This window comes from Elephantulus edwardii, unplaced genomic scaffold (genome assembly GCF_000299155.1).
Source record: "Elephantulus edwardii isolate Elephantulus edwardi_28Jun2011 unplaced genomic scaffold, EleEdw1.0 scaffold00006, whole genome shotgun sequence".
Classification (NCBI taxonomy): Eukaryota; Metazoa; Chordata; class Mammalia; order Macroscelidea; family Macroscelididae; genus Elephantulus; species Elephantulus edwardii.
The window spans coordinates 4,698,305-4,719,896 of NW_006399756.1; the positions used below are offsets into that span (position 1 = coordinate 4,698,305).

The 21,592-nt window shown below is 49.6% G+C and overlaps 1 protein-coding gene across 1 annotated transcript in view; it reads right to left on the minus strand.

Annotated features, from left to right (window-relative positions):
- DOCK1 (dedicator of cytokinesis 1) overlaps window positions 1-21,592 on the minus strand; it is a 460,736-nt gene that overhangs the window by 14,663 nt on the left and 424,481 nt on the right. Inside the window, exons 41-47 of the mRNA XM_006880128.1 lie at window positions 19,567-19,708; window positions 19,366-19,444; window positions 16,364-16,448; window positions 13,851-13,937; window positions 10,847-11,023; window positions 10,213-10,296; window positions 2,551-2,688 (exon numbers count right to left, since the gene is read on the minus strand). Coding sequence (XP_006880190.1) covers window positions 2,551-2,688; window positions 10,213-10,296; window positions 10,847-11,023; window positions 13,851-13,937; window positions 16,364-16,448; window positions 19,366-19,444; window positions 19,567-19,708 — 792 coding nt within the window. The remainder of the gene's footprint in view (window positions 1-2,550; window positions 2,689-10,212; window positions 10,297-10,846; window positions 11,024-13,850; window positions 13,938-16,363; window positions 16,449-19,365; window positions 19,445-19,566; window positions 19,709-21,592) is intronic.

The window sequence follows — 21,592 nt, forward strand, 5'->3', positions numbered from 1 at the left end:
TGGTCTCTGCCATTTCTTCAACAGCAGCAGCTCTGAAGACAGCCTCACAGGAGGCTTAAAGATGGGGAGCTACTTCTCTAAGACCCACCTACCACGGTCATCTGACTTGCCCTTTAAGTAGGAAAGTAAATGGATCCATGAGAGGGTGAGACCAGGCCGCTCCTTGGAGGCAAGGATTTTGAAGCTCTGTCTGACATACTTTGGGCATGTTGCCAGGAGGAACCAGTCCTTGGAGAGGGCTATCATGCTTGGAAGGGTGGAGGGACAGTGCAAGAGAGGAAGACCCTGGCTGAAATGGGTTGACTCAGTAACTGGGTAATGGGGGGGTACATGTGTCAGAGACAGTAAGATTGGCTCAAGATAGGACAGCCTTCAGAGCTGTAGTACATGGAGTTTCTATGAGTTGCAAATGGTTTGACAGCCAACAACAACAACAATGAGAAACACAAGAGAGCTTTTCATGATCTTGGAGACAAACACTGGCTCCTTCTGTGTCCCGGGACCAAGACTGGCACAGTTGGCACCTGAGGGTCTCCTGGGTCTCCTTTCTTCATTCCTCCAGGATCTGGAGAAGAAGGGCCCTTGAGCTCAATGTCAGGGATAGTGACACCATGGACTCTGGGCCCAGTGCAGGACACAGGGGCAGCCCAGGAGCTGTGCACTGTAGGAGCCGCCGTGCATTGTAAGTCATGGCGTGTTCTCCCTCCTCCATGGCCCTAGGCTGGCTCACGATGACACAGTGGTTTATGTCCTTCCTATGTGGTTTTCATTTTAAATCCATCTTGGAAGCAGGATGGCACTATATTGCTTTCTGAAGCATTCTAACATGCCTGCAATTTTCCCAAACAGAAGAGATGGGAAAGGTCACCCTTCACAGAGTGCCAGGACATCTGCCTGACCCTCTCCCTGCTCAAGGAGTCCAGCTGGGAGCGGAGACCCCCTACTACCCACAGACTCCCTAAGGTGGGGGACAATCTTCACAAGCTTTCTCCTCAAATGACATGCACACCCAGAGGCCAGAAAGCACGGTGGAAGCATGAGCAACTCTGGCGAGCAGGCCTGGCTTCTGCAAGGTGGACAGCACCTTCAACGACCGGGAGAGAACCAGCTTTTCACTTCAGAAGGAAGATCTGGAGAGTTCACAAGTGTTTATTTCTTAGAAAGGACTAAAAACGGGGTCAGATTTTGAAAGTGACTGTGAGCTGCTGTGAGCCTCTTCCCCACACTCGACTCTGATTGCAATGAGCTTTGAGCTCCGCAAAGATCAAGCACTGCTTGAGGATTCTCTGTGGCAAAGGAGGCCTCCCGCGGGGCCCGGTGGGAGGCACTGATTGCCACTGTCTGTTCACCTGCAACAGGACACCATCTGCCGGATGCTCAGGCCAGAACTGAGGTGGGTGTGTGTCCTGGGGACCCAGGGCCAGTGGCATCCTCCCTGACGGCCATGGAGCCCAGCCGGAGAGACTGAGGGAGCCAAATCAAGTGTTTTCAGACAGGTACGGGGGTCTCAGGTGTCATGAGGCGGGGGCCAAAGTCCGGGCTCCGGGGTGTACCTGTGAGTGGACCCTTGTTTACAGATAAGATTTTTGCAGGTGTGGTCAAGTTAAGAGTCTCTGAATAAAATCACCCTAGTCTGGAGGTCGACCTGACACCAATGGCAGATGTGCTCCTGAGAGAAAGAAAGAGGCTGGAGAGGCGGAGCATGGTCAAGTGACGACAGTGGCAGAGACGGAGCGATGCTGCCCAAGTAAGGCAGACCCTGGGGCCCCCGACTCTGGGCAAGCTGAGAAAGGATTCTTCCTGGTGTCTGCAGATGGAGCATGGCCCTGACGGCGTCACTTTGGCCTTCCGCACACCAGAGGGCAGAAAATAAATGTTGTTTTCAGCTTTCCTGTTTGTAGGAATTCGTATGATGGCGCAGGAGACCAATCCACGTCTATCCAAATGTCTCCCCATTGACTCTGCTTTTGTCCAGGATCTCGGGCTCTGTCACCATTCAGTTCCTGCTCCAAGTCTGGTTCAAGCCAGTCCATCTCCAGACAAAGTCCTTCCATCTCCTTCTCAGGACTTGTTCACTGACCTCTTCTTCCAATTATTATTGGAAGGCTTTGCAGACAAGCCCAGACCACAGCAACCTGGCCCTCCCTCTGTTCAGTGGCTGCAGTCCTTAGACTAGGCCTAGCTCTGACTCTGCCTGGTGTCATCGTGGGTTAGATGCCCAGTGTTAACCCTCTGTGTGTCATGAGCCTGAGAAGTGTGGTGTCTCATGAGCTGATGGGACATGGAAATGTGCCCATTCCTCCACAAGTAAGCAAGGTCTTTCTGGAGCAAGTGCTTTTATCAATGCTTGTCTACGCTGAGAATTTCCATGATTGAAAGCAGGTAGCTAGGTTTCTGGGGGAAAGACTGATGAAGGGGGCTGAGGTCCCTTCAAGCCAACATTTCTCTGCAGGCATCAGGCCACATCTCATTCTTCCACTCTGTGACCCTGTCACAGTCAAAAACAGTGAGACACATAAATGTCCCTCCCCCCGGAAGGTCTTCACTCACCATGGTGCGGACGCCATATTGCTTTTCCACTTTCTCCTTCAGCTGTTTGAAACAGACTTCCATTCTCTCATGGAACGGCCTCAGGGCTTCCGTGACTTTGTCTCCATGGATCCGGATCCCTTCCGCCAAAAATGGAATCTGGAAAGCACAGAAAAGGGCATCCCTTACTTCCTGGTTGTGGGCCTTACCTGTGCCCACTGCCTCTACTGCATCTTCCACATGAGCGCCCAGCACCTACGGAGCAAAATGTTTACCTGCCAATGTTTTCGTTTTAAACTTGATACATTAAGTTTAGGGCTCTGGACTCTGAGACCCCATTGCTTTCCTGCCTCATGCATGCTCATTGCGCCCAGAATAGACTTCTCTTTTTCCCACTTGGGTGCGAGAAGTGCATCTTGGATTTGTTTAGATGTCACTTGTTCTCTGAGCAAAGGGTCATGTCAGCAAGCAAAGACTTTTGTTCCCCCTTAAGCTAAGAACTTTGCCTTCACAAGAGCCTGAGCCAACATGCAAAAATCTAATTATATGTGAACTATCATCCTGAAGGATGTGCTTACTTGGAGTGGAGAACTAAATTTATTCTTCCTTAAAACTAAAAATAATCACTTCTCCGCCGACACTGCTGTCACAAAATATCCATGCCAACACCCCCCCTCCCCCGCGAGCGAGTGAGGTAGAGACAGAGCTGACCTTTACAACCAGCTGAGACATATCCCAGCTTCCCCTCTCTCGTGTTCCCAACAACCACTGAGGCACCATTGTGGAGGTGTTAATGGATTGGGGGGGGGTAAAGTCTCCCTATCTCACTCTGACTCCCCCTTACATCCCCCTATAAACCTCAGCCTAGAAGTTAGACATCCGTCAAAGCAATCAAGCTAAGAGCATTCCTCTTAATAATTTATAATTTAATCAAAATACTGATTAAAACCAGATTTTCTTAATATGACAGCACACCCATCTAAATGAGCAGATTTATTACCGAGAAGGGTAATAAGTACACAATTGAGTTTCCTGTGAGCAAATTCAAGAAATCTTATCAAGATGAATGGACGCACGAGATGTACTTGGTTGCCATCTATAGCAAGCAGCTGTTGCCTCTGCTGGGACATCAGGAGAGGCTGGATCAGCACGGCTCCCAGCCTGCCCTCCAGCTCTGACATCAGCACTGGCGTTGCCGACAGCTGGACCTGCACTCAAGGTTCAAAAACCCATCCATGGCATTGAGTTGGTTCCGACTCCTCTTGACCTTCCATTGGGTCTCCAGGGCTGTAAGTCTGTCTGGGAGGAGCTGCCCATCTTTCTCCAGAGGAGTGGCTGGTACATCTGAACTGCTGACCTTAACTATGCCTCCAAGGCAGGCACCATTTGTTTGGTCCTGTCTGCTGGTTATCGTCAAAAGGTCAGTGTACAGATTTAAAAATAGATAAATGGTTTCAATGTTCTAGATAAATTATGCAGGCAGATGGCTGCCCCTGGGCCTGGGATTCTGAGGCGATAAACCTTTAGGGAGACCATCCTTTTCTCTCTTGAGGAGCAGCTGGTAGATATAAACCACTGGCCTTTTGGTTAACAGCATAACACACATACGTCTACACCAGCAGATCTCCTTTTATGCGGAGCCTGCATTGCCGAAAGCTCACAATAACGGTTGACTTCCTTGTTCAGTCTTGAAAATGGATGAGAAATGGCAAATCCGTGTGTCCACTTGGGTGGGAAGGTGGCCCCAACCTTCAAGCACAGCTGTCTGGACACTTGATAGAGTTTGGGGATTTTTTTTTTTACTCCTAAGAACCAGGAAGAAGGATCAGTAGTCAGAAAATATGGACTTGGTGACAGAAATGAGGTTGGTGATGATAGAATCCTGCACAATCAATGATTTCTTCATTGCAAATACCTTTTATAAGAAACATAAACGAGGCTACACAAATGGATTTCACCTGATGGTATGCACAGGAATCAGACTGATTATATCTGTGGAAGGAATTGTTGGGAGAAATTGAGTATTAGCAGTGAAAACTAGGCCAGGTGCTGATTGTGGAATAGACCATCAACTACTCATATGCAAGTTCAAATTAAAGCTAAAGAAGGTTAAATCATATCCATAGCAAACAAAATGTGATCTTGAGTCTAGTTCCCCTGAATTTAAACACCAACACAAGAACAGGTTTGAGGCTTTAATACTAATGAATAAAGACCAGGAAAGCTGGGGGAAGATATCAAGAGTATCATCCAAGAAGAATGCAAAAGGTCATTACAAAGAAGGAGGAAGAAGAAAAGACCAAACTGGATGTCAGAAGAGACTCTGAATATTGCACTAGAGCGCTGAGAAGCCAAAGCAAAGGGAAGAAATCAAGAAGTTAAGGAGCTAAATAGAAGATTTCAAAGGGCAGCTCAAGAAGACAAGGTAAAGTATTATAATGAAATGTGCAAGGAGCTGGAGTAAGAAAATCAAAAGAGCTGAACTCGCTCAGCATTTCTTAAGTTGAAGGAACTAAAGAACAAATTCAAGCCTCAAGGTGCAATGATTAAAGATGCTGTGGGCAGAATACTGAACGATCTAGAAAGTATTAAAAGAAGATGGAAGGAGTCTACAGAATCCCTGTACCAAAAAGAATTGGCTGACACAGAAGAATTTAAAGAAAAAACATATGAACAAGAGGCAATGGTGATGAAGGAGGAAGTTCAGGCTGCTCTGAAGGACTTAGCAAAAAATTTATAGGAATTGATGGAATACCAATTGATATATTTCAGCAAAGAGATGCTGCCCTGGATGTGCTCACCAGGTTGTGCCAAGAAATCTGGAGGACAACTACCTGGCCAACTGACTGGAAGAAACCCATATTTATTCCCATTCCATAAAAAGGTGGCCCAAAAGAGTGTCAAAATTATTGAACAATATCACTGATATGACATGCTAGCAAAATCCTGCTGAAGATTATCCAGAAACGACTGGCACAGGACATTGACAGAGAACTATAAGAATACAAGCTGGGTTTAGAAGAGGTCATGGCACTAGACACATTACTGACAATGTCAGATGGATCTTGGCAGAAAGCAAAGAGTACCAGAGGAATGTCTATCGGAGTTTCATTGACTGTGCAAAGGCATTCGACTATTTGGATCTTAACAAATTGTGGCTAACCTTGAGGAAAATGGAAATCCCAGAACACTTGATTGTGCTTATGTGAAACCTATACTATACTTGGACCAGGAAGCAGTCCTCAGAAGAGAGCAGGGAAACACAGCACGGTTCAAAATCAGGAAAGGAGTATGTCAGGGAGGCATTCTATCTCCATACCTTTTCAATCTAGACGCAGAACAGATCCTTCACTAAGCTGGGCTTTATGAGGAGGAATGTGGCATCAGGATCAGAAGAAGATTCATCAACAACCCATGTTATGCAGATGACACAACCTTGCTTGCTAAAAGTAGGAAGACTTGAAGGACCGTAGTCTTCAATATGGATTGAAGCTCAACGTCAAGAAAACAAAGGTTTTCACCACTGGGCCAATTGTCAGCATCATGATAGATGGAGAAGAGACTGAGATTGTTAACAATTACAGCCTGCTCAGCTCCACAGTCAACTCTTGGCAGCAGTCAGGAAATCAAAAGACAAATTGCACTGGGAAAATCTGCTGTCAGGGCCCTCTCCAGGGTACTGAAAAGCAACGATGTCAGTCTAGAGATGAAGGTGCCCCTAATCCAGGCTATGGTCTTTGCAATAATGTGCTATGCATCAGAGAGCTGGACAATGACTAAGGATGACCGAAGAAGAATTGATGCCTTTGAATTATGGTGCTGGAGAAGAGTCTTACATATACCATGGACTGCCAAGAGAATAGGTCTGTCTCTGAGAGGGTGAAGCCAGGTTTCCTTGGAGGCTAGTATTTTAAAACTCTGTCTCACACACTTTGGGCACATGGCCAGGAGGGACTGGTCCTTGGGGAAGGACATCATGCTCGGAAGGGTGGAGGGACAGCACAAGAGAGGAAGAGCTCGGATGAGATGGACTGCTACAGTGACTGGGGCAATGGTGAATGATGTGTCAGAAGCAGTGAGACTGGCTCAGGACAGGGCAGGCTTCAGAGGTGCTGTACACAGGGTCTCTGTGAGTCACAGGAGACTTGACGGCACCTAACAACCACCACAGGTACCCTGGGGAGTTCTGGTGGCACAGTCACAGGGAGCTGAGCTGCCAACCCAAAGACATGCGGCTTGTACCCCGAGCTTCTCTGATGGAGGAAGGCGAGCCCCTCCTCCCAGGTGAGTTACAGTCTTGGAAACACCTGCTGGTGGGTCAGCTATGAGTTGGTTCCAACCTCACAGCACGTAATAACAAAGCCCATCATTAATTAGAAATTGAACATGGTACTATTATGTTTGTGCTTTAAAATTTTTAAACTGTGGTCAAAATACCCGTAACAAAACATCACAACCATTCCCACATGCCTGTCTCCTCAACTCTGATGTTGACCTTCAGTGGTATCGGGGTGGCCACTCATCTTGACTTAAATAATCATGGAGTTGGACATGGAGTTCCACCTCTCAAAGGTGGAAAAAGCAGTCTAGCCACGTCTGCATTCTGAATCTGCCTGATAAAGCTCCAAGTTTTCTGAATTCTTTGCATCAAAGAAGCCACTGGCTGGATATAAGATGCTTCCGTTTCAGTCACATGTGTGGCATGAATGGTACCTGGCAGGTGAAATTTGCCAGGTGTGAGAATTCACACAGGCCCCTAACAGGTCTCTGGCCTCGGGGGATGGGATCTGGACCCTGCTCTATGTCTGTCTGGGTGCAGATGGCAGCTGTGATAGAAGACGAGTGAAGAGAAGACGCTTTGAGGAAAGGTACTCCCATTTGGTAAGTGCTTCATACATAAATAAGGACCCTTGTGGTACAAATAGCGTCTGCCAGCAGTTCAGAACACGCAGACAGCAAGTTCACGGCTGCAGGAACAGCTGAGCCCACTGAGTGAGTCATGAACTTCATCTCTGTGCATGTCAGAAAGGAGATATGCGTACATCTCACCTTCGGACACTCAGAGGGTGGCATGAAGACGCTGCCATTAGGAGAGGTGGACCTGTGTCTTCGAGGACGTGGCTGGAGGTGAAGCAGAGGCCAGCAGCTGTGTGCATGAGTGCTATCTACACTGCCCATCGCTTGGCTCTGAGGCTGTAAACTTAATGAAGTTGGCAATGACTTCATCTTACTTGGATTCACAATCAACACCCATGGAAACAACAGTCGTAATCAATCAAAAGCTGTATCGCACTGAGCAACTCATCAGCTGAGCGTCTTTTTAAAGTGCTTCAGAGCAAGGATGTCACTTTGAGGACCTAGGTAAGCCTGACCCGAGCAGTGCTGTCCTGGCTATCAAAGGTGGACAATGAACAAAGAAAACGGAAGAATTAATGCCTCTGAACGGCAGTGTTCCATGGACTGATTGCCAAAAGAATAAACAAACCACTCTTTAAAAAAGTGCACTCAAAGGGCGCTCTGGTGGCCTAGTGGCAAGAAGCTGCACTGCAATCCCAGAGGTACACAGTTCGAATCCACCAGATGCTCTGCTGGAGAAGGAGCGACAATCTCCTCCTGTACCAGTCAGATCTGATTTGACGGTACACACACAAAATAATAAAATGAAAAGAAAAAAGAAAAGAAAAAAAAAGGTGCACTAAAGCACTCCTGAGAAGCCAGCACAGGGAGACTTCATCTTACTTGCCGGAACAAGTTACCAGCTGGGCCCCATCCCCGGAAAAAGATATCATGCCTGGTAACGTGGAGGGCCAACGCAAGAGAGGAAGACCGTCTGGGATGTGGGCTGACAGTGGCTGTATTAAGACTGAAATACAGCCGACACCGAGCCTGGTGCAGCGCGGGGCAGGGCTTTCTCTTGTTGTACACGGGACTGTTACGAATTGGTGGCTACTAGACGCTACGTAACAAATCTTATGTGAGTGGACCAGCAGGCTTCCACAGTTCTGCAAAGTACATTGAACTGGAGAGCTGACAGAAGCTCCATGCACTGGGCACCTCTGCCTTCTCCCTGACCTGGAGGGAGGTCAGTGGCATCCAGCATTTCAGAGACAGCAAGCACAGCTTATTAGCCAGTCCCCACAAGGACTTCAGACAGCAGAGAGGCACTGCTAATATATCTGTGGTGGAAACTCTGCAAGAAACTTCTAGAGATTCCCAGGGGGCAAACCTCGCCCTGTCCTGGAAAAATCACAAAGCACAACAAAAGAGAAGACATCCCGATAACCCCAAACTGCTGCTTCTAATGAATGCGTGACTCAATTACTGCAACTAAAAGACAGAATCTCAGAACATTTGCAAACGAAAGCAGAAGCCCAGGTAATGTTTTGAATATGGGAGCTTCATCACTTTGATTTAATGAAGTTTCCAGGAAGCAGGTTCTTTCTTTTCAACTTTTCCTGTGAGCCGCTTTAAAATTCATCCTTTAATATAGTTATTAGGGGCGATGACATAGTGCTGACATAAAGTTGCTCTCTGGGGAACAAATTATTTTCCTCTGTAGGACTTGAAACTCTTAAAATCCAATTTGCTGTAAAAGCTTACAGGGAAAAAAAAATCAATAGAAGTTTTGCAGACCAAACTAGTTTTGTGTAGCAATGGTTTTATCGCCTTCAGAGTTCAGAATTTTGTACCCTTTGGTTTCTACAACATCTAAACAGGATCATTCAGAATTTTAAGCTCCTCTCTTTTTTCTTCTTTTATTAACACAGGGGGATGGCTGACATGAGACTTCCAACTCAAACTCACTGCCGTCGACAGACTCCCTTCTGACTGTCAGAGCACTTCCAGGTTCCTGGGGCTGGAAATCTTGAGAAGACCGTCCAACTTTCTCCCAAGGAGGGGGTGGTGGATTCGAACCAATGAAAATGAGCAACTTTTTGGTTAACAATACAATTCTCTAGAGACTAAGCCACCAGAACTCCTTAATGAGACTTTGGATCCCAGCAAAAAGCCAATGTTCACTATCAAGGGGCCGTTGAGTCAGCTCTGAGAGCATTTTAGCACAGAACACTCCAAGGCAGAGATTCCAAAGTTTACAGATCGGGGGGTCGGGCATTAGGCCCCCTGGGGTCAATTCTGACTCAGTCACCCATGCACGACAGAAGGAACGGAACCGTCTTCACCACCTCTACTGGGCTGGAGCCCACCCCTGCGGCCACTGCATCAGTCCGTCCTTGGGGGTCTTTTTCTTTCCCACTGACCCGCTTTTCTCAAAATAATGTCCTTCTGCAGGGACTGCCCTGCCTGGTAGGATGTCCAGTTTATGTGGGATGAGGACTCGGCATCCTTACCTCTAAGGGACGTTCAGGCCGCCTATCTCCCAAGACAGACTTGCATGTGGAGCAAATGAGAATGCCATGGCTTGGGTCATGTGTCAAGTGATGCCTTTTCTTAAGGGCCCGGCAACTAGTAAGCTGGCCAGCGAGAGGATTTACAGACAGAGCATGTGAGCGCTGGGATTCGGGGACCGACTGGATTGCTCACTGGTGGTGGTGGTGTTTCCAGGGACAAAGCTGCGGGCTTTTTGCCTGGGCACTGGCCATTCCTCACACCTGGCGCATATGCTCCAGGTTCCAGCACACACTTCCCTGTCCCTGTCCTGCTGGGCTGCCCTCCCACCATTACCTGCCAGGCAATCAGGTCCTTGAGCTTCTCAATCTTCTCGTGGGCCTCTGGGTGTTCCTGCAGGTAGCGCTCCGTGAAGAAGGCCTGTGTGCACAGAGACATGGGTGCCTGCTCCCCCAACGTACCTGCACCCCTGCTGTAGAACAGGTCCCAGGACAGAGCGGGAAGGAAAGGACCCTTCACTTGCCACCTTGATGTTCCATCTAGAGCTCGGGGTAGGGCCTGCCCCAAAGCTTTGGATGAGGTCACACATGCCAATGATGTAAAGGGGCAGCCAAGGGGGCACTCACAAGGACACTTCTACCCTTGGACCCGAGCAAAGGCACGGCTGACCTGGATTGCTCAGTCCAGTGGCCAGTGGTTTATACAACCCTCCCTGGATGCCCACAGGCTGTGGACCCCGCCCTGTGCCTGCCCCTGGCTGCACCTGCACCACAGCCTGCAGAATGTCCAGCACTTGCTGTCTAATGGCCACTGACCACCCTCCCAGGTCTCTCAGGTGAGGGCCCCGCTCTCCTGCACAGGCTGCCTGGTACTGGACTGCCAGCTGTCACTCTGGTCCTCAGGAGACCTGGGCAATATCCGGGCTCAGGGACAGTGTGTGGAGGCCCCTGTCCACCCCACAACCACGCACCTTCTCGTAATTGGCGAAGCCACCCATGACAGCGGGGTCCACGATGCCATTGAGCAGCATGGAGAGCGGGTTGATGGGCAGGCTGGGGTCGTCCAGGTGCTGCTGCACCATGCTGTGGATCTTGTCGTTGGCCAGCTGCATGGTCTCGATGGCGTTCTCCAGGGGGCTGATTTCCACCTGTGCGTGGGCAGGGCAGTGTGAGGTCACCTCCCAGAGCCGCCCCGGAGGAGACTCCTTCCCCAGGTGGGAAGGCTGCTCACTCCCGCACACACCTTTCTGCTTCTGGTGTAGCATCGCTCAGGATCCCACCAAGACCAGGAGCTTTACGTTCAGAGAGCGCCTGTGGATGAGGCCTCCGGTGCAAAGGGAGACAGTGGGCGTGAGTGTATGGGTGTGTGTGTATGCAGGTGTGTATGTATATGTATGCATGGATGTGTCACCATGTGTATGCACATATGTGGATATGCATACTGAAAAAACCCCTCATTGCTCTCAAGCGTGAACAACTTGTAACGGACTCTCCGGGGGTTTTGGGAGGCTGGAAGTAGCACAGGAGGAGATGGTCCATTTTTTCCCTTGGTGCCACTGGTGGATTCGAAGCATCGGAGAAAAGCTGCCTTTGGGTCAGTAGCACAACTCCCTACAGTCTACACCACCAGAGCTCCCTGTACGGAAGAGTGTGCACCTACACGCACCTTTACAATGAACCTGAGAGGGCTCCTCTCAGTCAGCACCTTCCCTTGTCAGATTCTAGAATGAATCATCCAAGGCACACCGCTCCTCAAACGACCATCATGGGAGGACGCCAGTGCAGCTGAGGCTGCTTCACCCTCATCCATCTTCCTGGCCTCAAGGAAGACGGACTTGCCATTTCTCTCAAACAATCAAAGCTCAGCTCTCGGAGGCTCACAGGGGCTCTGAGAAGCAGCAGCTCCCTCATGTTCTGGGACCACCCGGATCCCAGCCTTTTACATCCAACCCAAGCCCCACCTCTCCTGCGTCCCGTCTCTTCTGAGTCAGGACACTGCTCGACCGAGTGTCCCAGGCCGTAGTCTAGCCAAGACTGCCTCGTCATCCTCATGCAAGCAGTCCATGGGTTTGACCTCCTGCTTTTCAATCAGCAGCCCGCACATCACACCAGCTAGCCTTCTTTTTATAAAGACACAGATACACACACATAGATTTCAGATTTCCTTGACGTCGGGTCGGAGCTCACCCTCCAGCAGTTGTAAATGATATGAGAGGAGGTTGCCCCTTTTCCTCCTTGGACTTGCTGGTGCATCTGCACCACAGTTCTCTCTGGACTACGCCAACAGGGTGCTTGGGCGCTCTCTCCTATATAGACAGACGGAAAAGCTTTCGCTGATTTTGTTTCTCTAGAAAACCCAGACTAAGCCCTAAAGACATCTGAGAACGGCTCATGAAGAAGCTTCACCCCACGGCTGTGAAGGGCTGGATCTCAGCCTCACTCACATGCACTTCTCCGCTCCCTGTGGGTGGTCTACGACCCCACGGCACTTAACAACAACAACATGGGCCGACTGTGTGGGGATGAGTAGTCTACGACTTGATGGTACTTAACAACAACAACAACAACATGGGCTGGCTGTGAGGGGGTATGAGTTGTCTACGACGACAGCACTTAACAACAACAACAACACGCGCTGACTGTGTGGGGATGAGTAGTCTACGACCAGATGACACTTAACAACAACTACAACATGGGCCGACTGTGAGGGGGTATGAGTAGTCTACGACTCGACAGCACTTAACAACAACATGGGTCGATTGTGTGGGGGTAGGTTACTCCTGGGGCAAAGGAAGAGACAAGACATAGCGGACATGAAGCCTCAAATCTAAGGCCCGAGAGTGGTAACCTTTAACACTTTAACCAAGACTCTCTCATAAAGGTGTCTTCAAACAACAGGTTCAGCTCAGCTCGTGAGGAATATCCACTCTGAGCCGTGAGCTCCTTCAGAGAATCGTCTACAAGACCTGAGTGATCACTGAGGACATGCCGAGGGGGCCAGGTGTGTATGTTGATGGCGGTGGGACGCTGTGGGTGCCGACAGGAAGAAGGTGAAGAATGTAATCAGTGCTGTAGAAAACACTGAATTGGACTAGGTTTTGTTATGTGTATTTTCACCAAAAATATATTTTTTTTTTAAAAAAAAAAGGGTTCCCTGAGAGAAGGACAGGCAGAAAGAGCAGCAGGAAGTCAGATGGGAGCAAGTGGTACCATCTTGGTTTATGGAACACTGAGGCTTCACTCAGAGAATGGACTCAGGTGAGCCAACCTGAGTGTCAAGAGGAAAGGAAGGAAACAGGGTGGGAAGGAACAGAGGCTCAGGCCCTGTCGTGGAGCTAAACCAGGTGCTATTGGGAGAACCCCAAACCAGGTGACTGGGACCGCTTTTCTCACAGATCCTTTTCCCTGGGACGCTACAGCCCTAACAGTGCCACAGATTCATGGACATGGAAGTGTTTCGTAACTCTCCAACGTGGCAAGGCAAGGTTTAGTTAATTAGATGCAAATCATTATTTGGGGGGGGAGCTGGGGAGGGGGATATTCTCTAGCTATTTTTACTTGAGCAAAATCCTATTAATCAAGTTGTTTGTCATGTAAATGGCAACAGTGCTATCAGTAAAAAGGAGTTTTAAGCGTGTATGTAAATGAGAATCATCTGAAACTCTCATGGCGGTCTCTCAAAGCTGCCGGAGCATGGCAGCCATGTGTGGATTTTAATAATCTGCAGGGAAAGAGATCTTCACTCTGGTTTCTCATGAGCGAGCACGGACAGGGATCGCCTAGCGTCTCCACGAAGCCATCATGGAAGGAGTGTTGGTGTGGGGGACGCTGCAGGGGTACCAGTAATGTCCCTCCTGGTCTGGGGCCCTCAGTGGACACTCAGTGACTAGGAGGCTGTCCGGGTGAAAAGGGTGGCTTTGTTGCAGAAGGTTGGGTAATGGACAATTCCTCCTTCCTTCCAGGAGGTGAGCTTACCATGAAGACGGACTTGACCTCGAACCACCGTAAAATCCCGGGCAGTTTGTATGCGGTCATGTAGATGGTTCTCTCAATCCACATGTTCTGCAAAGGGAAAGAACACAACTCTGTGAGAAGAAGGACACTGGTGGTAGACAGGTTCAGTCCTAACGGAGGTCGGTGCTGGACAAGGATCTGGAGAGACGTCCCTGCAGAGATCACAGTGGCAAAGACCCTGCAGGGCGCTCTCCTGCCTGCAGGGCCTTGAGGGTCAGAATCGACCTCACCACACACAACACCACTGCAGTCAGATCCCTCAGCAGAACCGTCAAGTGACCGACTAGGGGGCGAAGAACAGTGGTCACAGCCACACTGACATCCCTCAAAGACAGGTCTGGCCATCGGCTTCCATGCGCCACTGACCACCCCGTGGCATCAGCTTTACTCTAACATGTGAGTTTGATCATAAGTTGGAGTTGACAGCAACTACCACCTGTTTGCATTAGAATATAAGGAAATGGCAACAGAGGGGCTGAAAAATCACCCCTGATGCAGAGCTGATGACAAGGACATCTTAGCATCTACTGTTTAGGGCGTTTTAACCCAAGGCAAACTCTCCGCGTCAAGTTGCGTTTGATTTGTAACAACCACCCATCAGTGTCCGAGGCTGTAAATCCTGACAGGAGGAGACTGCCATCTTTCTTTCAAGGAACAACTAGTGGATTCAAACCACCTACTTTTCAATCAGCAGCAAACATGACTCACTATGTCCTACCACATGTTAAAGGAGGAGTAAATCGAGTTGCATTTGAAAGCTGCATCCCTGCATGGGAACCTGATGGGGCCGGGGGCTTGGGAGGCATTTAGGTACTGTCTTAGCAGCCTGCAGAGCCCACACGGCAGACTTCCAGCCCTGCCCATGCCCTTCTCATCAGCCTTGTGTCCCTCGGTAAGGGCTTGACCTCCTTGTATTTGTTTCTTTATGTTGTTGTTGTTACGTACCGCTGAGTCACTTGTGACTCATAGCCACTATGTACAACAGCCCTAAACCTTACTCTATCCTGTGCCAATTGCACTGCCTCTGACACACCCATCCCGATTGCCCCAGTCACTGAATCAATCCACCTCATAGAGGGCCTTCCCCTCCTGTTCTGTCCCTCCACTCTTCCAAGCTTGACGTCCCTCTCCAAGGACCTGTTCCTCCTTACAACATGTCCAAAGTATGTTAGACAGAGCCTCAAAATCCTTGCCTCCAAGGAGCAGCCTGGTTTAACCCTTTCCAGGATGAATCTGTTTGTTTTCCTAGCAGTCCATGGTATTCTCAATACTCTTCTCCAGCACCACAGCTCAAAGGCATCAATTCTCCTTCTATCCTCCTTAGTCATTGTCCAACTCTCTGATGCATAACAAGTGATTGCAAAGACCATGGCCTGTATCAGATGCACCTTAGTCTCCAGAGAGAGAGACACCATTGCTCTTCAGTACTTTGGAGAGGTCCCTAACAGCAGGAATATCTAGACTGGACGTGCGAGAGGCAGGGAAATGGCAGGATGGTTTCTAAGTCCCATAATCCCCAAGGCCTTTGTACATCAGGGCGGTTGTAGGAGGCCAGGCAGAGAGGTGGGCGGCTCAGGAAGTCACCCACCCTTAGCAGTGGCATGCCGGTGGTGGCCTCTGGGCAGCTCTTACTGACCGTGCTGCCGTGAGCAGACAGTTCACGCCGGCATCAGGAAGTAGGACCTGGTCTGGAATCAGCCAGCATGTGAGAATGTAGAGGAGTTTGTGCTGGTATAAAATGCCAGCATTCTCAGTTGTCAAAGGTTGGAGGTTTGAGTCCCCTCAGAGACACCTCTGAAAAAAGGCTTGGTGATTTGCTTCTGAAAAGCCAGTCACTGAAAGCCCCACAGAGCACACGTCTTGGTGACACACCAGGTGGGACTCTCACAGTGTAACTGAACCCACACTCGCAGAACCGCACAGTGCAGGCTGGGGCTTGCTGGTACTGGTGACAGGTCTGTGAGGAAGTGTGGGGTCCGCCTGAGGATTGGGAGGACGGCAGAGAACCCTGCAAGGAGGCTGGGAAGAGGCTGCACTCCACTGATGCACGGTGTAGGTAGGAAGCCCTGGAAGAGGCAGGAACCAGGGCCCAGGCACTGTGACAGATTTGTCTCAGACCTGCTCACCTGCTGTCCGCCACATCAGCTGCAAAAAAGCCACGTGACACGTCGGCACCTGGAGCAAGGGGGATGTGCACCTGCTCCACACGTGGCCAGAGCTCAGGGGGCGGCCATGCAAACAGGGAAGGGGAGAGGCCAGCATGGCGCCTGGCCACCTGGCTAACTTCACTGTCTTAGTGACACCATACTGAATGGGAACGAGCCAGATGTCAGGATGCCTCTCACCAGGATATAAAGACATTCACCTGTGTACGCAGCTCACCTGCGCTCCCTGCCTGGCAGGTCTGTTGTTGTCCGTATGATGGGCGGGTTCTTTATTGGCTCACATGATTGATGAATTATTTACTCACTTACCGCAAACTCATTGTCTGGGTTCTTCTCGCCTTTGCGGATGGGCCGGGAATATTCAAATCGCTGCACCTCATTCACCCGGTAGAAGCTGCACAGAAAGACACATCGTTAGACACTCAGTTGGAAAGGCTGCAGGCTTGCCGTCAGGTGTGGTTCCCCTCAGAAGAGGACACTGCAACCAGATAGCCTTGGCCTTGATCAGAGACGATGGCTGGTCCTTGGCTCCCCACCACCCTTGGAAGGGAGTTGTTGGAGGTGGAGAAATAAACTTGAGGGGAATTATTTTTGCATCTGCTTGATCCCTGTCAACCCTCAGGGGAGAGGAGACACTGAGGAAGAGTGGAACAGGCAGATGTGGAGACAAGGCCGTTCAGCTCCACGTGTTTGCTGGTGTTTTCAGGTCGCTCAGGTGTTAGTTGGAACCCAAAGGCCTCCTTTGCTCTAGTTTCTGCAGGTAACATACAGAGTTTACAATCATCCGAACAGAGGCGTGGATGGACCTCACCTGGCTCCTTTTCTGGGAGGGAGACAGCAGGCAGGCGTGGGGCTCACTTGTCTTCTTTATGGAAATGTGAGAGGGTGCATTTCATGGGGCACCATGTGCCCTGAGAAAAAGTGTGGGAAGATTTAAAACTGTATAGCACCTGAGAGCGATGGCGCAAAAAGAAAGCAATTCCTGGTTTACCTTCCAGTCCTGAGGTGAGTGAACAGCTGGGTAGGTGGAAGCATAACCCAGTGCACTTCAAGACACTAACCAGCAGATCCCGCAGATGAAAGGGGCAACAGCCATCTGGTCAAAGTGTTCGGCTGCTGACCCAAAGATGAGGGGTTCAAACCCAGCACCCACTTCAGGGGGAAACGTGGGCCATCTGCTTCCATGAAGGCTACGGGCAAGGGACCCCGTGGAGCCTGTGGGTCTGCTCTGTCCTCTAGGATTGCTGGGAGCACGTTTGGAAGGGTCAAGGAACCTCAGGCTACCGAAGAGATGAATATTTTTTCACCAGCAGGAGGGTCAAACAAGAAAGGAGATTCTCAACATCAAAGGCCTGGAAACCCAGCTGGAGCGAGGCATTTCCACCTCTGCTAAGTCAGAAGCCGTTCAACTGAGAGAGGAAATCTGACTCTGGTTCGGACAGCCAGCTTGTGAGTTTCTGAAATCCCCTCACAACCCCACCTCATATCATCCCGTTATTGTGAGGGTGGAAAGTTCTCCACGAGCAAATCTCCGAGGCTCCTTTCACCTCCAACACACAGCAGCCCTGGCGGGGGAGAACTGCTTACTCCAAGGCTGTCAGTCCTCACTGGCGCCCACTGCTTGAGCTGCGTCCTGCGGAACAGCTGGTGGGGGCGCACTTCTAAACGTTCGGTTAGCAGCCAAGCACATGCCCACTGCACCACCAGGGCTCCTGAGGCCCGGTGTCACCACAGGACAGGTAAGGCTGCGTGTGGGGTTTCCCATGCTGTAGCTATGCAAACACCCTGCTGCAGCTTCCTCCCACCCACATGCAGCCTCTCGGAGCTGAGCAACTGCACCACCAGGGCTTTTAAATGCCCCTTGACCACATTATGAACAGCCGTGCTGAGGCCATAGCCCAGAGGTCCTGAGGGGGACAGCTGGGTGTGGCTGGATTAGTGCACCTGGGAAAAGTTCTCTTGGGAGCATCTGAAGACACTCAGGTGCCTGGATGTGTAGCACGCATGGCCAGTAACTATAAGACTAGAGGTTCAAGTCCACCCACAGTGCCTCAGGAGAAAGGGCTGGAGATCTGCTTCCGAAATCTTAGCCACGGGAAGTCCTGGGAAGCACAGTTCTATTCCAACACACACGCTGACTCAGGGGCTGCGGGCTCACAGGGGTCTCCAAGCCAGTGCGAGAAAGAGAGCCTCTCATCTTCCTCCAGAAGCCTCACAGCTAACCATCACAGGACATGGAAGCAGCAGGCTAAAATTCAAGAATCCTATTTTATTGGTCAAATTTGTTATCAAAGACCTCTTTAATGTGCTAAAAAGCAGGGATGTCACGTTAAGGATCAAGGTGTGCCTGACCCAAGCCGTAGAGTTTTTGAGTGACGGCCTCATACACATGTGAAAGCGCGACAATGAATACAAAAGACCAGAGAAGAACTGAAGCCTCAGAACGGTGGTGCCAGCGAAGAGTACTGAACATACAACAGACAAAGAACAAGCGGCCTATCTCGGAGGAGGCGCAGCCAGGCTGCTCCTTGGAGGCACGTGCTCCGAAGCTTCGTCTCACATACGTGGGCCGTGCTGTCAGCAGGCACCATTTCCTGGAAAGGACAGCACACTTGGAAAGTGGAGGCCTGGAGGACGGAAGACGCGTGGACAGGCTCTGACAGCAAAGATGGGCTGCACCGTGGAGACCACGAGGCTCAGTGGCAGCTTCGCAGGGTTGCTACGAGCTGAAGCCAACGCAAAGGAGCCTAACAGCATTGAGCTCAGGACCAAACAGCCTCCCGAGCTTCTTCCTCCACTTCGATGGATGCTGGGAGGAGTTTGCGTCCCTTGACCTCAATGTGGACAGATTCTTCAGATCTGGACTTGAACCTCCTCTCAAGATTTCCCTGTCAGCCCAACACCAGCCATGCCTCTAAACTGAAAGGTAATCCCTGTGAGAAATGTGCTCCTCAGGAGAACCAGTCACATCAGACAGACAGGGGCAGCCTTGGCTCCAAAGCCAAGCCGAGAAGGCAGGAAGGGGCAGGAAAGAAGGGCGAACCCAGGAAAGAAGAAGCCAGAGAAGAAATACTACGGGTGCTGGTGCATTGAGGGGTTGCTGATATCATGAGACACAAACCAACCGTTACTGAATGGAAAATTAATATGCTCTATAAACTTTCATCCAAATGACAAGAAAATTTTTTGTCGGTGTTTTTTTTTTTTAAGGCAAGGAAGATAAACAAGAGCTAACAAAAGACTAATATTAACTTTTTAAAAGTGAAATGATTGGTAGGAGACTCTGCTCACCTTTTCCTTGGAATGCTTACCTGACAATCTGCTCAGAAACTGGCCTGTGAAATTTAGGAGGTAAATCAAGTTTGGGTTTGACCGTGAAGCACTGGATGTCTGAAGAGGAAAGGCGGTTAAGGTTTGATAAGGCAGTGACACAGGGACCCCCGACACACCCCACCGTCCACAAGCACGTGTCCCAGCCACCCCGCAGTCGGGCAGGTGTGTCCTCAGGATACACTGGCCGGGAGAGTTTTTAATGTCGTCCCCTGGTGGAGACGTTGTCTTCATTTTCTCAGCGTTGGGGAACTGAGTTAAGAGTCGAGCTTCGAAATCTTCCCGGCGTTCATACTCTTTTCCTCGGTAGATAAAGACCTTCCCCTAGGAATGAAGATGGAAAGAGGTCACACTCCTGCATTGGGTTTCAAAATACACACACACGTATTATATATTTATTATTATTAAAATATTATAATACTATACTATACTATACTATACTATACATTATAGGTTAATAGCTAATGTTATCTATAACTATGTATTCTAATATATATTAATATATATATGAAACATTATTGAATTTGAGAACAACTTGTCATCGCACTTTTCTTATTGGTCAAGGGCCTAGAAATCTAAGCTGTGTAAGTTATTACAGCTCTGGAAGCTCTGAATGCAGCCTGAGTGAAGGCTGGTGAGCAGTGAGTCTTTTCAGGGACAGTCAATTACAAATCTTGGGACAAGAGCAAGCGCCCTTGGAGCCCATGAGGAGCGGGCATGGGATGGCTGGAGAGGGTGCAGGAGCCAGCTGGGCAGCACGGTGGCCCTCTGCGTTCCTGGCTGGGCTCTAGTTATGCAGCTTTCATCCTGCCAAAGGAATGCGGCACTAAGAGAAGGGCTTGAACCTGAACACGGTCATCCCCGACAGATCAGGAGGTTAGCAAGGCCTTGGCTTCTGCTGATGGGGCAGCACAGAGAAGAGGGCAGGCCCTCCCTCTAGTGCTCAGAGGCGCTGGACAGATAATCGCTTGTCCATGAGACAATGGATAGACAAGAGTTCATCCTTCTGTACACCGGGCCTGTCCAGGTCAACAGACACACTCGTCATTCCCAGACATTCCATCTGGAGATTCTGTGGAGGTGTTACGGATGAGGACTCTCCCGGGGGATTAAATAGATCAGCCTTCTTCCTTACACACAGCTGTTTTACTGAGGTAATTTCTGAGTGTCAATTTGGAAGAAGAGTTCACCCCAGATTCACCAAATCGAGGGGGCAGAGAGAAGGTGCTGTGATGCTTTTGTGAACTGCTGAGGCTGCCTTCCCCCCGCTTACTCCCCCTACCCCACCGCTGTCTGAGCCCAAGGGAACTTCAGTGAGGCTGAAATTCGGAATGGACATCCAGTCCATGCTGACTCACGGCCACTTCCATTGGAAAAAGAAAATTGTCAACAAACTTTCCAAAGATTGTAACTCAGTTTAATTACCATAATGCTGCTAAATGCCCATCAATTTTTAATTTTAAAAAATCAATATGTTCAAATCTCACTGAATTTCAAATGAATACCAAAACCTCGTTGAAGGAAAAGGAATGAAAAAAGAAGAAAATAACTCTAAGTAAGCTCTGAATAAGATACGAGAGAGGGCAAATATGGTGAGGGCTCAAGGATCAGAGTCTGGGTGGGTCTGCTGCTCATGGTGGTGCCTGGACGCACTGGGAGTTCCATCAGAGAACCCTGAAGAAAGGTCTCCAGGCCGAGGGGTTGCTAAGTCCAGCTGGATCCTTTCCTTATCTATTATGAGTTCTTAAGGGGTTCTGGGAGGGGTGATGTCATGGACTGTGTCCCCGGAAAAATCCTTCTATGTCTTGGTTTCCCATGGTCTGATAAACCGAGTCACTGAAACAAGATCATGGATGACACAGGACACCTAGGACACCCTTGAGCCTGGTCTACAGATGATGATGGAACAGGTGCTCCTCCAATCCCGCACGGAGAGAAGGCCTTCCTTGAGAGCTGGCACCTGCATTTGGACTTCTGGCCTCTTCAACAAAGGACTAAATTTGGTGAAAGAATGGGAAGGGTTCAATGGGGACTCGAAAAGCAGGCATAGATCAATGGTAACGAATTACATAAACGATGGTGTATTAGAATGACTGAATAAAATACATGAATGTGCATGAATGAAACATGATGTATATGAATGACTGTATAAAACACAAAGCACATCTACAAAACAATATATGTATGAATGCTGGCATACAGACCAAG